The 16883-nt window shown below is 39.2% G+C and overlaps 2 protein-coding genes across 5 annotated transcripts in view; one reads left to right on the top strand and one right to left on the bottom strand.

Moving 5' to 3' along the window:
- Positions 1-3762, top strand: part of FBXL2 (F-box and leucine rich repeat protein 2) — a 52435-nt gene extending 48673 nt beyond the window's left edge. For both annotated transcript variants that reach the window (XM_084202731.1, XM_084202732.1), the window contains 2 exons: positions 676-888; positions 1847-3762. In XM_084202731.1, coding sequence (XP_084058857.1) covers positions 676-888; positions 1847-1954 — 321 coding nt within the window. In that variant the 3' untranslated portion in view covers positions 1955-3762. The remainder of the gene's footprint in view (positions 1-675; positions 889-1846) is intronic.
- Positions 3763-3994: 232 nt separating this feature from the next.
- The window catches only part of UBP1 (upstream binding protein 1), a 34567-nt gene continuing 21678 nt past the window's right edge, over positions 3995-16883 (bottom strand). For 2 of the 3 annotated variants that reach the window (XM_084219730.1, XM_084219732.1), the window contains 8 exons: positions 11803-11906; positions 11074-11128; positions 10814-10907; positions 9448-9538; positions 8681-8787; positions 7222-7364; positions 6604-6655; positions 3995-5865 (listed from right to left, as the gene is read on the bottom strand). In XM_084219730.1, the coding sequence (XP_084075856.1) occupies positions 5828-5865; positions 6604-6655; positions 7222-7364; positions 8681-8787; positions 9448-9538; positions 10814-10907; positions 11074-11128; positions 11803-11906 (684 nt within the window). In that variant the 3' untranslated portion in view covers positions 3995-5827. The remainder of the gene's footprint in view (positions 5866-6603; positions 6656-7221; positions 7365-8680; positions 8788-9447; positions 9539-10813; positions 10908-11073; positions 11129-11802; positions 11907-16883) is intronic. The other variant, XM_084219731.1, reaches the window with a different exon arrangement.

Raw genomic sequence — 16883 nt, 5'->3', positions numbered from 1 at the left:
CCACTGCCCGAGATGCAACATCATTTTCCGTGTTCTTCAAATTCAAGGGAATAAAAAAATATGCTGAAGAGGAGCAGATTTTTTTGGTTTATTATGCTGACTGTTGCAGAAAAGGCTGCTCCTGCAGCTGTACAAGATGTTTATTGCTCCTTGTCTGTACAGCCTGAGGTGCCAAATGTTCATGGCTTGTTTTCCTTTGAAATCATTATTTGGCAAATCAGTCTATTGTGATTGTTCTCCATCTGTGTGGACTTGCACAGGCTTGGTGTATTGTATGAGACCATGGCAGCTGTGAAACTGTAACCCCTGAGTAGATACTCATCTATTCCCCTATGTTCTCGATCATCCTTAAAGTTGTTTCTGGCACAGTGCTATCTGCACTGTGTGGGATAGTTGGAAAAGAATTCCCACATTCATAGAGAGCTAAGGGGCCTGAGGAGCTTTGCCAGTGATGTGTTTTGGGACTCAGCTTGTTTTGAAGCAAAGTTAAAATCAAGTACAGCCATTTTGTTAAGTAAAGCAGTTTCTTTTTTTACTCTTATGGTTTTCAGCTGTGTATTATTTGTAGCTATTTAACCACTGCAGTGAAGGAGGTTGAAGAGGACGTCTGATGTCCAGAGGCTCGAGTAACTTAAGACTGAGGGATGTTGTTAATTGTTTGCCTCTCTGTTTTAGAGCTTATCTCACTGTGAACTGATCACTGATGATGGGATTCTTCATCTGAGCAACAGCACATGTGGGCACGAGAGGCTGCAGGTGCTGGAGCTCGATAACTGTCTCCTCATCACGGACGTGACTCTGGAACACCTGGAGAACTGCCACAACCTGGAGAGAATTGAGCTGTACGACTGTCAGCAAGTCACACGAGCTGGCATCAAACGGATCAGAGTAGGTGTTTCCTGCCTTGTTCCCATGGAAAAGCCAGAGCTCTTGGTGCTGCTTGAGATTGTAGGAGTCCTACAGGTGTCCCAGGCATGGAAGGCTGGATAAACCATCCTTCTGTTAGGTCCCCATGTGTGTAATTTCCCTCTGTGAACAGCAATAATTGTCAGTTCTAACTCATGACATTTTGCTGTTGGAATGATGCGCGCTTATCTTCTGCCTTCTGTATTTTTTTCAAGTTGAGTCCTCTGTTTTTAGGATGGTGTAGTGGCATGCTAAATCCTAAATAAATGTTAATACACTGAGCCAATAGTAAAACATCTGCATAGATATTTCAGTTGATGGGCTGTAGGGCCCTCAGGCCCTGGAATCCAGCCCCAAACCTTTTCCCTGAGTATCTCACCCATTAGGTCAGGGACCACCTGCATTGTGGAGGCAGCCTTTTAGCCTTGAAGTTAAACTTGTCTGCAGCTTCATATCCCAAATTTGTATCCAAACACTTTTGCAACTGGAAAGATCATCCCTGATAGTGACTCAAATTGAAGGCAGATGCACAATTTTATTTCATCCTGCTTTCCAGGATGAGAACAGCAGCAGAAATATGGGAGAGAAGGTTCAGAGAAGTTGTCCCTCAGTAGCCAGGGTCCACCCCTCTCACTCCTGCAGCAAAACCTGTGCCTCTCCTGATGCAGAGCTGTCTGGGCTCATCAGTGCTTTGTTGGGGAACCAGAGGGAGCCCTGTGCAGGTTGAGTGCCCAGACACTGTTGTGCCTTACTGGATGTGTCATGAGGAATTACATATGAGGAGAAGACAGCTTGGCTGGTATCCATTGTATAGATGCTTCCTTCATAGCTAACTAACCTTAATGAGATAGCACTTGCTGGCACAACAGTTGAGGTATGCAGCTTCTCTTTTCAGTTCTGTTCTTTCTCTCCCATTATAATGCAGCCTTTTCACCCACAGGCTCATCTACCTCACGTGAAAGTTCATGCTTACTTTGCTCCAGTAACTCCCCCTCCGTCTGTCGGAGGGAGCGGACAGCGCCTCTGCAGATGCTGTATTATCCTCTGACAGTGAGTGCAGCCACACAGAAAATGTTGCTGTTGAAGAATGGGACGGCAAGTCAGCGGAAGGAGTCGGTTTCCTGACAAGTCCCAATGGTGGTGTTTGGTCATCCAGTTTTGTGACAAGAAAAGCATTTTTTTTTTCTCCAGGTAAAAATCTTAACGTAATGTGCAGCTGTGGATTAAGTTGGTGATGCTTTGGTTTGTATTAGTAACTCCTTCCTTCTGTTGGCATGAGAACTGCGGTACCGTGTCAAACGTGTGGGCATTGCAGCGTAGCAGCTACTTGGTGGAAGTTCACGAAACTTGGAAGTTAATTTGCATTTGTCAGCACTACTCCTGTGTGTGAGGTTCTGCTGTAACGTGGGGCTCAAGCTGCCACGCCAAGGAACTCAGCCTGCTGTTCTGTAATATACACCACAGATCAAGTATCAGGTTTTAAAGACAAATCAGCTTTAGCAGATGTTGACCAAAAAATGCAAAGTAATCATAAGCTCTTACAGTAAAACAGCAGCTTGTTCTTCTTCATGATTCAGCTTCTTATTTAATTATGTAACAGGACATAATAGGTAATGTCAAAAGGTAAGGTAGTACCTCCAGATACCATAGAACTAGAAATACTTCCCAAGTTTTTGGACTTGGTTCAGTTGAACTCTGCTGGTACAAAGCTTGCCCGTCGCTGACGCAGGTTGTGCCCGATGCCTTCAGCCTTGACTGGGGGTAAGAAATCCACTGTGGTAGTGCCTGTGCACTCTACTGTACCTGCTGCCACAGCCAGCCACGGTGCAGCCGCCGCCGCCATCCCCACGGCCGCCAGCACAGCCGCAGGCTGAAAGGAAAGGATGCAGCACTTCCAGGAGGAGAGGCGCAGCACACATGCTTTTCTACAGATGAATGGAAAACAGGTTCAGCTACAGAAGACAGGATGGAACAAGGAATTCAGTTTGGCCCACCCACTTTAGGGACAAGCCCCTGGGCTCATCTGTAGGCAGTTGAACCATACCAAACCTGTGGTTTTCTAATGTAGAAAGCCAAACTCTTCACATTTGGCTAAGAAGCTGTCAGCTTCTGAATGATAATAATAATAATGATGATAAAAATCTGTGTATTAACTCTTAAGGCCATGCTTTCATCTTTAGTTTTTCAGTGCTAGACAATTAGATAAATTTTTATATTAAGCAATTTAATTATCTGAGAGAAACTACTTGACAATTCAGAAAGCTTTTTTCGTGTAAGTTTGACTCTGTGTGTGTGTGTGTGTTTTAAGAGTTCAGGGCCTGTGTTTACTGAAAATAAAAAAGCAGTTGGAGAAGCTACTACTGGACAGTACTGCCATTTCCCCCCTACAAATTTTAAATGACTTCTAAAAAGGAGTGAGTGTGAGCATGAACTTCTGTGGCCAGCAATGGCTGGGCTGTGTGGACTCACAGAGGATGGGGACAATAAATTAAGAGCTCAGCTTTGGAGTTAAATTACACCTTAGACTACAGCACATGGATTTCTTTACTAGTACAAAGTAAGGCAATCTGGGCTTCTTTTGCACAGTAGTGGAGTGCTGTTACAATCATACTTAAGAGTTCCATTCAGACACTGCTGGTCTAATGAGAGTTTTAACTAGATTTTATTCTCAGCTGTACCAGGGCAGTCATTGGTACCAATATGTCAATATGTGTTGCCTTTTGTTGGCTCTTTTTTTTTTTTTGTAAGACCATAATGAACCTTGTAAGTCTATTGCATTGAAGATGTACAAAAACAAATGGAACCTACTCTGATATAGGACACTTAAATAAACAATCAGCTGATGTCAAACTTGAATTTGTTGGAATTATTTCAAATTAAGCAAGATTTCTACTAGAAGCAGAAGATCCATGTGAATGCACTGTGTGCAGCATATACTGCAGGGCTGGTTTACTTCCCTTCCTTACCTTGACCTACGATTTTTGCTAGGGCAGGTCTTGCAATTAATCTACATCTTAACAAAGGACTGTCTCTAATGTGGGTGTGGGAAAAAAAAGAAGTAAACAAAAAGAAAAGCACGTTTACAAAATTATTGAAAAACATTTATTATACTTAAATTGAAATGTGTACATCTTATTAAAAAACAAAAGCCATTTGCTGGTGCCATAATTTAATTCCAATTTCAAGTGAGCTGGACAAACTACTGTACAACTTTCAATATTCTTTAAAATTAGATATTTGGATACTTTCCAATCAAGGATTTTTCCACTTTTATAAAACATTTGGATTTGAATATGGTGTGAGCTAAAAAGACACAAGTGTCAGTTCAGGAAAATACTAGGACCAAACAATACCCAAAGATGAACAACTTATAGGCAGAAATGTTTAAGTACATAAAATTTTACTTTCAGTGCAGAAAAAAAAACCCAACCAAAAATAGGAAAAAAACTAGGTTTGATGAATTTAAATTTTCAAAATGCTACAGCTTTCAGAAGCTTTTCTGCTAAGCACTTGAGCCAGTTATGGAAGGGGAAATGAAAAAGTCAAGAGTTGCTTTTTTACATGCTGTAGTATTGGTTTACACAGAACACCGCAGCATAAAAAGCAAACTATTCCCAAGCTTTTAAGCCAGAGATCAAGTTGGAACTTTCCAAAGGCACAGAATAACAGCTCTGAAACTGTCGCTTAATACCTCTGGAAATACTCCCCTCTAAGTACCTGACCAATTGAAACTTAATGTTAGCCTAGGAAGTGCTGTGCCATGACTTTACAAGACACATCCAAAATACCAAGAAAGCACGTTGCCTGTTTCAGAGAAAAGTAAGTATTTGGTCATATGGAAGAGGCACTGTAACAGGTGTACAGTATGGATGGATGGAGGGAGCAGGAAGGTCAACTGAAAAGGTAAGAAGAGATTTGTCCAGAATAGGAGCTCCAGCAGGGCATTCACCTGCTGGGAAGGAAACTTACAGGGTGTGTATTTAGTGTTTCTCAAGCAATTTATTTGATGCCGCTGAAAGCTATGACAGTCCTGTGGTGCCAGTGGGTCATCTTCCCTCATCTGCATAATTCCACTGAAAACCCCACTTCTCACTGCCAGTATTTTTAAACCCACAATTTTACAAGCAAAGAGTTAAACTGCAGCAGTGCTCTGCAGAGAACCTAGGAAACTAAACATAAAGGATGCATAGGCAATTCTTTTCCATTAAATTCATTAAAGCAAAACACAATTACTTGGTACCCCATAGGATTTATATTAATCCCTCCAATAAGGTACTATTGATAATGCAGTTTGCTGCATGCATATATTGCATCTGTCTAGGGCTTCTTAAAAGCCCTGTTCTGGCATTTACACTTCTTACATACACTCTTATACACAATTTACACGGGAAGCTGTTTTGACAGCTTTACTCTCAAAGACCTGACAACCTGATCACTATCACCTTAACTACTCATCTCCACACAGATTAGCATGTGCTCTGCTAACATCAAAAAATAAAACCAGCCTAAGGTACAAGCACGTAATAGACAAACTGGCACAGAAAGGTAAATGCCCCAAAATAAGTTTACATTCATCTCCAACTGGATACAGTAATAGAAAAGCAGCACTGCTTCGCTTCTATAAACTGCATCTACTGGCCATAGTTTGCCTTATTTCAGTGAAGGGCAAGCACCTTTGCTTACATTGTCTTCCATGCCTGTACAGAAGCTGTCATGGCATTATACCTCTCATGAGGACACTTAGCTATGGCAGTGATAAGAAAGTTCACCTATCAAACAGCTCATTAGAAAGGTCATTTTGTGTTTTCAATATGAAACATCTTATACAGTGAAGTTAGATCCTAAGGTTTTGGATGATCTTCATAGTCTTTAGGCAGGACTTCATTCTGCGTTGGAGTATCAGTCTAGCAAGTGTGTGATGTCACTTCAGAATTATATGGAAGCCTTCTCCATTTTCAGCTGAAAAAAACCAAAGGAAATGTCTGTTTGTCTTATCTCAACAGAATCACAGAAATACAAGCCGATGCACCAAAACACCCCAGTATGGACTTGGTTTTGAAAATAAACTCATTTACAACAAAAACTTAGAGGTTTCCTACTTGTGCTAAACAAAAATGTTATGATTAATGATTTGTAACTGAATCTTCAAAGAGGGACAGTTTCTGTAGGTAAAGTTTGCACAGAGTCAAACTTGTCCACTGATTACAGCCATTTGCTGGCAACCTGCACCAGAAATGAATTGGAGCTCTATGGAAGAGTGGGATTCAAGAGCAGCCTATTGAATGAAGATGACTATTGACTAGCAGAGCAAAAACAGAACGTAATGCTCAGTTCTGCCGACTCTCAGGACTCAGTTAAGATTCAGTTTCTGTACTTCAGAGGTACTACTGCCAGGATTTTTGATTTTTTTTTTACCTATTTTGAAACTTCACCATTCTCAACAATTATTAGCAGCATCCCTGTCCAGTGATGGCTGACTGAATGTTACATAAGGTTTGTTATTGAATCCTGCACTGGTTCTGAACTGAAAGCTCAGAGAAGAGCCTGAGACGCTACACAGAGGCTGAAATCTGGGTAGGAGAGGAAGAACTCTGAATATCTTCTGTCACTGTGTATGGAAAACTTTTATAGTTTTTAAAGAAGGCTCTTTGCTGGAATAAATGATTAAGTTTTAGACTGTCAGAAAAGACAACATACCTTTTATTGTGGTGAATAAGAAACAACTTTCATCTTGAAAGTTTTGAACCATCTAAAAAAAAAAAAGTTTCAAAACCTTCTGAGTATGACCAAAACAAAAACAACCCTCAACAACCCTGATATTAAACACGGCCTTTTGAGAGCAATCATGTATTTTTGGTTTTGTTCAGCAAGTGACAGGCATATACCAAATTAAAATCCATTACTATTAAAATACTGCTTTTTACTCTTGTGACAACCAGCTGGGAGCCTATTACTGCTGGCTGTGTTTTTGGAACTCTGTGGAGCAGACACTTGAACAAGCAGAGTTCAACAGTGTTTAAAATACTCTCTGCCTTTGGGTGTGCTCAAAATAAATATGTACTAAATAACTGCTGCAGCTTCTCAGACTATATAAACCAGCTGCCTCTGTCTACTTATAGTTTCAGTTTAGTCAGGCAGAGGAAAAGTCACATTTAAAGAATTTGTCTGTTCCTGTAAAGGAAAAAATACTCTAAATGTCAGCAAACACTAGGGCTGCATTATCAAACAGAAAAACCAGTAATAAATGAGCAAGCATAAGAAAACCCTCCACTCCCAGTCATAAATAAAATGCCAAAAAAATAAAATTTCAATTACCTGATCACTAACAAGAATGTGGATGCCTGTGGGACCCTGTCTGTAAACTTGGTTGATCTGATGCAAAGGAATATTAAATGCCAAAGCAAGCTTGCGTGTGACTTCTGAGGCTGCCATCTCCTCTAAGTAGATTGCATGATAAACTGCAAGAAAAAAATCATCTACATAAACATGGTACTAATGGATAACAATAGCTATATGAAAAATACCTGAATTTGTTTTTTTGTTTACTTTATACTTTCAAAAATTTTAAACCCTAAAACTTTAAGATTACTCTCTTCCCGTTCTCATTAAGAGCATGAACTGCCCTAACTTTTCTTTCAAGGGAAAAATCATAAACACAACTCTAACGGGGAAGGCTTCTATTTGTTCTGAGACTGAAGGCAACTTCCACATTTTTTCCTGTATCCTGCACAAAAAGGCACAATCACATCAAACGGATTTGAAAATGGATTTTTAGAGAGTCACCTAAAGATGGTTTTGAAAGCAATTTTGGGCAGTCTCAAAAGAATCAGGTAATACCTACATTGCACTTATGTGCCTATGCTGCTGCTTTAAATACAGATGTAGATTTTTTTTTTGGTAAATAAATTCAGAGAGTTGCAAAAGACTTAACTTTCTACAGATGATCTCAGAGCTGAATGGAACACAGCAAAGAGAACAGTAAGACAAAGCAGCTGTTCAGTCTGAAGCTGTATTTACAGTTCAATATCTTTATTTAACAGTGCAACAAACCCTTGGCAGCTCCAAGTTTGCACGTTCTTCTGGCTGAAGATATCCTGAGCAAAAATATCTATTTGACAAGTAGCAGTATTTTATTTACAAATCCTCCTCCACCTCAATTCTTGCATGGAAAATCCACAAGCACTACTGCAGTAGCCTGTGCAGATTTTAGCTGGGGAGAGAGGTCTCTCAAAACCAAGAGCAAGTAAAGAATAATTTTAAATAGCTTCATTCTCTTCATTGTAAGAGTGACATGGATTTACAAATAAACAGTTACATTTCCATCTGTGTTGAATCAACAGTTGTCAGGGAAATAATACTAAAATCAAGAGCGCATTCACTACGTGGCTGTTTTTCCTTGTCCAGGCTCTACAGTTTTAGTTCAGTTGCACAGAAAGTGACAGCAAAATCTAACAGAAAATGGGAAAGAATTGTTTTATTTGCATGAAACTTTTACACGCACCTACATTTATATGGCTGATGCCTTGTCTGTAACAACATGCACAGCTGATTCCAGAGCTCCTTCATTCTCGACCACGTAACTACAGTCAGTTTTATCAACGGCCTGAAACACTCAATGGTTTAACCTTGAGAGGTTTCAGGTTCTGTTTGCTCTGTGCTGTTGAAGCAACAATTCCGCTGTGATACAACTTCCCACGGTTGCTTTGTGCACCGGGAGCAGCAGTTCAGCCCCTTCCCCACCCATGCAGCTGTCCTGCCCCAGCCCCAGCCGTACCGTATATTGCACCGTTGCTGTCTGCGCTGCCCGCGTCCTGCCGTTCCAGTTGAATGCTCCGTAGGGGCTCCTGGCACACGTAGATTGTTAAACGGGGCCTCACGGACCTGCAGGCCAAGGAAATCACAAGGAAGTCACACAAAAGGGAAGCGCCCTGCAAATACAGGGGCTGATATGCCACAACTGTAGGTTTGTTATGGTAATGCTACACTTGATATGGCTTTTATCACTGAGCCCAAAAAAATTAATCTCTAAGTAAGTGGTCTCAGATGCTGCTCAATTTAAACAAGATTTCAATCTATTCAGATTCAGCATCTTATGGATGCTGCTTGTTGGGCTCCAGTAACAGGACTACTGAGTAACAACAGCAATTCTTCCAGGAGGGTCTATAGTACCAAACACCCATTTCAGACAGAATCAGACATCCCCTGGGATGCTGCCTGTGTTAGCACTCAATACCTGTAACCTCAAAAGGCCTCAGGGGTTGTTCTTAGCTACCCAAATGACCAGTTTTGAGCCTTGGCAATAAATTCATCCATGTCCGAGAAAATGGCAGGGCCCAAATGCATTGGTGCAGCCTTACAGCCTACCTGCACCTCACTTGGGCATGCCCTGGAGGTGTGCACAGGGAGAAGAGTTTTAAACACTGCTGCCAACTCCTGAGGCTGATCACACAGGCACCAAGGCCCATCCTGACGCTAACTTCCCAAATCTCCCAGTTCTAGAATCCCCCATCTAAACCCACTCAGCCTCAGTCAGCGCATCACCTGGATTTCAGTGCATTATACAGCCGAATTCCATCGGCTGGACCACAGATTTGTACCAGATCTTCTCTTGTCAGCTTTAATAAATCAGCACCTGGACAAACACATGAGGATTTAATGAAGATTACTGTAGCACATAAATTCTTTCTAAAATAAATGGTATGTTCATTTAAACCAAGAGTACCAAACTTCACCATGACAAAAACAGAAATTGGGACACAGGAATAAGTAATCTTAAAACCAGGCTCTAGCGAGTGCTAAATAAATCAACCTGTTTTCCAAAGGTGCTGAGTTACAGTTTATGCTGTTAGCAGCTTTGGAACAGTACGAGTCTGCAAGGCACACAATTTCTGTGGAGAGAGATGACTGTTCTAGAGAAACAGTGATTTTTGCTGGCACCCCAGGGTAGTGTATTTTAAACACATTCAAAAATACTCCATGGTTTGTCACGCAGTGAATTACCCCAGACATTCAACTACCCATCCATCACTTCCTCTGTGCACTTAAGTTACAACAATGCACTTGAGTATAGAAGGTGTTGCTGAAGCAAAAAATGGAAGGACAGATTTTTTGAGAAGCAGCATGAGTGTCAGAGAAGAAAACAACACTCTGAAGTATCAGTCACTGTAATAGATGAGTGGGAAAACGGGAAAAAAATAGTCTTTATGCATGAAAATACTCCACAGACTTTTCAGGAATGCACAAATAAAAGCCAGCAAAAATAACTGATCAAAGCCCTTAAATACTGTAGTAAAAAAAAACCCAGACCTGAGGTAGCATAATAAAATTCACATATACTACACCTCTTGCTTAAAAGAAAAAAAAAAAAGCCAGCTACTTGACTTTTATAAAGATAATAATGAAAAAGAAGAAGAGTTTTCCAAGAGTCTTTGTCAGAAATTTGGAGTTTATGGAGAAAGCTCAGCAACACTCATATAAGAAGCACAGGTCAAAAACTAACCAGCAGCAGAAGAATAAACCTTCCCAGAGAAAAAGCCTGGTACAAAGGAATTCTGACAGAAGCATGAGCTAAGCCAGGAGGCAGAGAGCTGGCATAATTCACAACACTGTCCCCATCAAGTGTCACCAAAGAAAAAGGAATTTACTTATGGTGAGTGCTGTGTCATACCACCCTTTGCACAATTCCAAGGTAAACTGAAGAAGCAAACAGCAAAACACAGCCCCACACAGTCCATCTATTGCCATGTCCTGTGTCCAGACGTACAGTGGGAACTGCACTGCTCTTTAACCAGCAAATTAGTAAATAAAGATGCATAAATATGGATACCATAATGTTCTTAGAGAACTCTTTTCCCACACAGAACCTGCTCAGTAACACAATGAAAGAAAAAAAGTAAACTATAGATACCTGAGAAATTTGAAAAAAGCCTTGTATAGGCAGAGAACCTATTCTTGAGCAACCATTGCTGAGTTTCCTGGATCGTGGCTGAAGGATGAAGCTGCTGTAAGAAACGAGATTGGATACGATAATTTGGATACTAAAAAACCCAAACAAAACCCAAGCAATTAAAAAAGATCTCCCTCAGTTCAACACCTTCTTATAACATCAAGTGCAAATCACAGCTACATAAATACACTTATGATCAAGACCAGAAAGCAAACACTCACATCTCCTGACCCTTGAGAGGTTCCATCTCCTTGATGATTTGGGGAGGAAGAATTGCTACAGATTAAAAAATAAAACCAAGTATTACTAGAATTCTACAAACCAAAATATTTAACCATTGTTGAAAATTAACTTGAAATTTCCAAAACAATAAGTATCACAGTTGAAAGAATTAAAAGACTACAACTTGTTAAACTTAAGAGAAAGACCATTCCACAGTATATGGATCAGACCACACCACTGCCAATAATTTTTGAATGAAGTGCAGGTTTGGTTACAGCAGTTTAATTAACACCTCAAAACAAAATGCCTTCACCAATGCAATTTTTGTTGAAAAGTTTTTAAAGATATCTGTTGGGCCTTTTTCTTGCAAATTATACTAACTGTGTATGATGGAAATTAAGACTGTTCTTACTGGAAAAAGGTAAAAATAGTTTCAATAGAAAAGGACTAAATTACAATAGTGAAAAGGTAAAGTATTTGCTATATGGCAAAGGACAAGAAATTGTTTTTAAAAATGTATAGTGAGAAAGAAAGATGGTGAGGCAGAAGTAATTACCTTATAACTGAACCATGTGATACAAATGTCATACTCTAAAATGAATATATAGGTCAAAACAATCTCCCAATTCCCCAGCAGAAACAGAACACAGTTGAATTTAGTCAGAAAATGTTCTGAAAAAGCCTGATTAAAATGTTGCCTTAAATGGGGATACAGAATAGAAACCTACCTGTCTGGGACACTGTAGGTGTTATGCTGAGCAGAGGTGAAAGTTGGAGCAGGAGTAGGACTGTTGTTTACAAATGTTGTAGGAGTATCTGGCCATGGTGAGCACTGAAGATAAAGAATTAAAACTTAAGTTTCTCTTTACAAAACCCTCTTTACTCTGATGTACACTTCTCTCATTTAAAGCCAGAGGTTTATCCACAGACTATTCTGATTTCCACTTCCAAATAAAGATTCCCTCTATCCCACACATTACATGCAGATATTCCAGATAAAAAGCAGCTCTGTTTTATCTTGTTCTTTTATGAAGACTTCTATTTATACTGTCTTCTCTTTACGGAAATGTACACATTATTCAGTTTAAACCAAAACCAACCAACACCCACAGCCACCTGCTGGAAAAAAATTATTTTATCCTGAATAGGATGAAAGGGCTGTTTAAACTGCCCCACGACAAAAAGTGTTCCGTAACATTAAGGAAAGCTATGAAGCTAGATTGCACCTTGTGGATAAAATTAATGTCTCTGCCCTGAAAACAGTCAAATACAAACAGAATTTTCAGTGGAAATCTTGTGAATTCAGAATTTTTAATAATTTACTGCAGGACTAAAATTATGCTTACTTACATGGACTGATTTTTCTGAAGTGCTTGGTAAACTGGAATTTTTAAAACAGGTTTAAGTCACCACAAGTATATGATAAGCCGGTTGTCCAATTTTGTCAGTCTTTTTTTGGGTATTTTTTTAAATAATTGTGATAAAGCTTTTTGAAACAAGACTACCTTTTAGTGCTTCCAACAGTACTAAAAATCCAGTATTTTAAAGAAAAACAAAAACCAAACAAGTTTTGCTATGTTCAAAGACATGATTAAAACAAGCAAGCAGCCCAAGATCAGGTAAGCTAAGACCAAGCCTCTTAAGACAACAAAGATTTCTGATATACTTATCATGTACCAGCTAAATACCTTGTACGAATTTTCCAGATTTATATGACAGCCTTGTAGAACAGGGTGGAGGGGAACAACTATGACTTAATAACAACAGAAACTTGCTTCAACAATTTTGTTGTTGAAAAATCCTTCCTTTATCTGAGGAAAACTACGAGTAAATAAGGGCAACACCAGCTGCCACCTTGTGTAAGAGAGTTAGCAACATTGCTGTGCTGGACCCCAGTCTTCACTTGTCAGCATAAGATGGCAAGTTTCCCAGGATGGCACATGGAATTAAAAGAAATTTGTCTTGCATGCAAATAGCTTAAAAATGAGGAGCTTGCTTTATCTCTCTGAGATTTAGCATTTTTGTTCGCCACAGAGTCCACAGTCTGATTACATGGTCAAAGCCACCCTCTGGGCTGCAAAGAGTGCCCCCACACAGAGCATGCTCCTGCATAACCTGCTAGGGTGACACATTCCTCCTCCAAATCTGTATATTCATTCCCACCTGTTGTCCCCCTTCTCAAGCTGATTTAATACTAACCTCAAAGATGTTACATCAGGTATTTACAAGTAGCCTTCATTCCCTAAATATGTGATCCAAAGCTGTAACTTTAGAATAAAAGCTCGACATAGTAACATTAACTTTGTTCTTCTAAAATATTTTGAAATTGCAATTAAAATTATTTAATTTTGTGACTCTCTCCTCCCAAATTTTAATCCAAGACGTTTATGTGGACACATAAACGTCTTGGCAACCTTGGCAACCATTCCCATACAAGATTCTAGCCACCATGTATTTAAATTCAGGGGCACAGAAGAATGCACTGGTGCCAGAGAACACCTTTTGAGCCACTCCCAAGGTAGGTACTGCAGCCAGTGTTTCTGTCCTTCAAACCCAGTTGAAGTTCTTCACAACAAAGCTCTGGGTTTAAATCCAGGAAGAAGAACATTTGAAGCATTCAGAAAAATAAAATCCCAATCCAAAGCAAGAAGCCTTTCTTCTCCCATAAACGTGCTTTCCTGCCTTGTCTCCTATTCCAGCAAAAACACCACTAACTATCCACTGAGACTCAATAAGCTGGTTAAAAAGAAAAAAAATAAATAGTAAGTGTAATACTACTGCAACATATCTATTGCCTCTGTTCTCCTTGTTTCTGTCTTACAGGCTGGGGAGAGAAAAATGAGCATTTGAGCACTGAGATACTTAATTCTGAAAGGTTCAAGGAACAAGAAAGTCTTCCAGCAATCAACCCGAGCTGATTATGCTTTTGGAATCACTCTCATGCCCCAATGTCCTGCACTTCACAAACTGGATTAAGCAAATGCCTGGCAGACCAAATCCATTAACAGTACAAAGACTCAGCAAGGATGTGCTTTCTTTTCTAACATCCAGCATGATGATTCTGGATTGAGGGAGGTGAGGGCTACATGGGGAATAGATCACAGAAAGTAGCACTGCTTCCCTGAAAAAGCACCTGCTATTGTCACTGTCAGGGACAGAACACGACTTCACCCTTGTGGACTGATCCATCAGGATATTTCTTACATTCCTAAGCCAAAACTGAGTTAACCAAAGGACATTCAGGAAGTAAATTACACTAATACAGAAGTCCCTGAGCAGTAGACACAAACCTAGGAGAAAATGTCACCCTGGCACAAGGAAGCATTCAACTCTGTAAAGCGCCATCACAGAAGAGAAAGAAGATTGGCATTGTGTAATAAGCAATTCATATACACTGAAGAATTTACCAAGATCATGTTTTTGAGGTCTCAAGACTAAATCCCTTCCATTACTAGCACACTGATACTACTATACTCCAGAAACTATGTCTTATTTCCAAATGGGGATTAATTCAGGAGAAAGCTATTTTGATTTCAGATGTTTAACAGCCTTCTGTAAAAGGCCATGACTGAAGATTTACTGAGTTAAAAAGAAATGTAAGAGATCTTTCTAAGTATAACTTACCAGATTTAGGATTTAAACTCAGAACATTCCTAACTGTAGAGGAATTGCAAAATCTCAAATTATTCTAAGCCATGGTTTAATGCAATATCCTTTCCTACTTCCAAAATACTAGAATCTGCCCAAATTCATGCCTTACAAGAGAGTAAAGCTGAACCTTGACAAAGAACTCTATACTATATTCAAAGACCAAATAAACATAAAAACATAATACAAAACCAAAATACAGTAAGTCTAATTTGTTCTCCAATTTAGACTTAGACTTGGACACACAGCACCCCTTAGAGAATTTTCTTATACATGGTATGGAGCAACCTTTCATGTCTACAATTTAACATTCCAATTTATTTCAAGGTCTATACCTGGAAGTCTTTTAACTTCCAGGTGCTCTATAATCAACTCTACCTGCAAAAATTTTGACAAGGTTTAATCAATGTGTAGTTTATATATTCAAGCTTGTGACATATAAAACACAGTACTATAAAAATCAACCAAAATACTGCAGACAGAAAAAATGCAAAGGCCCAACTACTACAACACAACTTTTCCTGCTTTTACAAATTCAAAGCAGGGGAAAGAAAACAGCGGGGTTTTTTCCCCCTTTTTCATTAGATAAGAACTAACTTTTATGTACAAAGAAAGAGGAAAACAAAGTGCCTCCTTCATAAAGTGGCCCCTGAATGAAGGTCACAAGTATGTAAACATCCACTCTGAGGTCCAGAAGGCAAGGTTAAATTTGTAGCCTTTTATACCTACAGAAAAAGCTAAGTTAAAAGCTCCATAGTGTGAAGGGTCTAATGAGCAGTTTAACTGTGTCCTGTCTGTTTGGACAACACTGAGATAAACACTGCAGAACTGCAGTGAAAGCACTGAATTTTGATACATCTGGTGAATTCAGAGAAGTAATGGAAAAGCTTATCTAGATGGCATTCTTATGAAAATAAGCGATAAGGGAAAGATGGGTGATGGCAGTTAGGAAAAAAACCCCTCTGGTTCTTTGAAAGGACAGAAGAGTAGAACAAGCACTCAGAAAGGAAGTTTCACAAAATTCCTTACATTATGTTAGAAAGCCATAAGAATTAAATTGGAAAGAAAACATATTAGATTCAATGTTTTCTGAAGGAAGCATATCTGTCCAAATCCAATTGTGACTGAGCTGGAAATAATCACATAGGAGGAAAAAAAAAAAAAAAGAAGCAAAAAACCTGTAATATCTAACAAATAGAACAGTAAAATCTGGGAGGGGCAAAATAAAAAACCAAAATACAAAATGAGATGCAAAAAGCAAGTAATGAAAGGTTAGGTTAGGTGTAGCAGGAAGATAAGAAGTCATAGCTTTAAAATCAAAGAGAATTATAGACAGGATCAACATTATTTTCAAAATTCAAAAAAGGTAACTGAGTATTTCTGGGCAACTAATAAGCAGCACTAAGTTGGCAATCTTGACTGCATCTAGTAAAAATACATTCCAAACAATTCTGGTTTGGTTTTTTCCTGTTATAGAGCTACGGTTCCTACAGAACATGTGAAGTAAAAAGATCCATCATATAGAAACACATAACATGTGAAACAGCATCCATCTCATACTTAAACATACGGAAACAGGTCTTCACTTTTTGTGCCTCAGCACCTCTGTGACAACAGTACTGCACAATATGGAACACTTGATCTGCATGTCTGAAGAAGTCTGGAAACAGCCAAAGCTTCTGATGGCCATGTTTAGGAAGACAGATTTGCAAGGACAGAACTGCTTTAAGTAGAAACATTTGTCATCTCTGTCCATATTTACAGGGCCCACAAAAATAAGCGTATCTGGTGACAAAAGAAAAAGGTCAATGAATTTGCCTTCGAGATGTAGATCAGATACTCCTTTTCTACATGAAGCAAACAAGTTTTACATTCACCTTCTATAGCTAAAACCAGTACTGAGTGCATAGAAATAACCAAGGCTTTACTGTGAATACAGAAAAAAATAGTGGTTTTTGGTATTTTTTATGGGCTTGGTGATTTTTAATAATTTTGCTAATGATAAAAAACATTGTCATGATGGAAATAGCATGTGTTGAAATCTGCAAACAATACCAAGTTAGCAATGCTGAAAAGATTTCATCCAGTGTGGACAAAATGGTGTCAACAAACTGACCAAATTATCTCAAGACGGCATTTTATTACAGGCAATTGAGAAACA

This window comes from Fringilla coelebs, assembly GCF_963513975.1.
Source record: "Fringilla coelebs genome assembly, chromosome: 1".
In the NCBI taxonomy this organism is placed as follows: domain Eukaryota; kingdom Metazoa; phylum Chordata; class Aves; order Passeriformes; family Fringillidae; genus Fringilla; species Fringilla coelebs.
The sequence above is the reverse complement of the archived record's forward strand: the minus strand, read 5'-3'. Positions and strand labels throughout refer to the sequence as shown.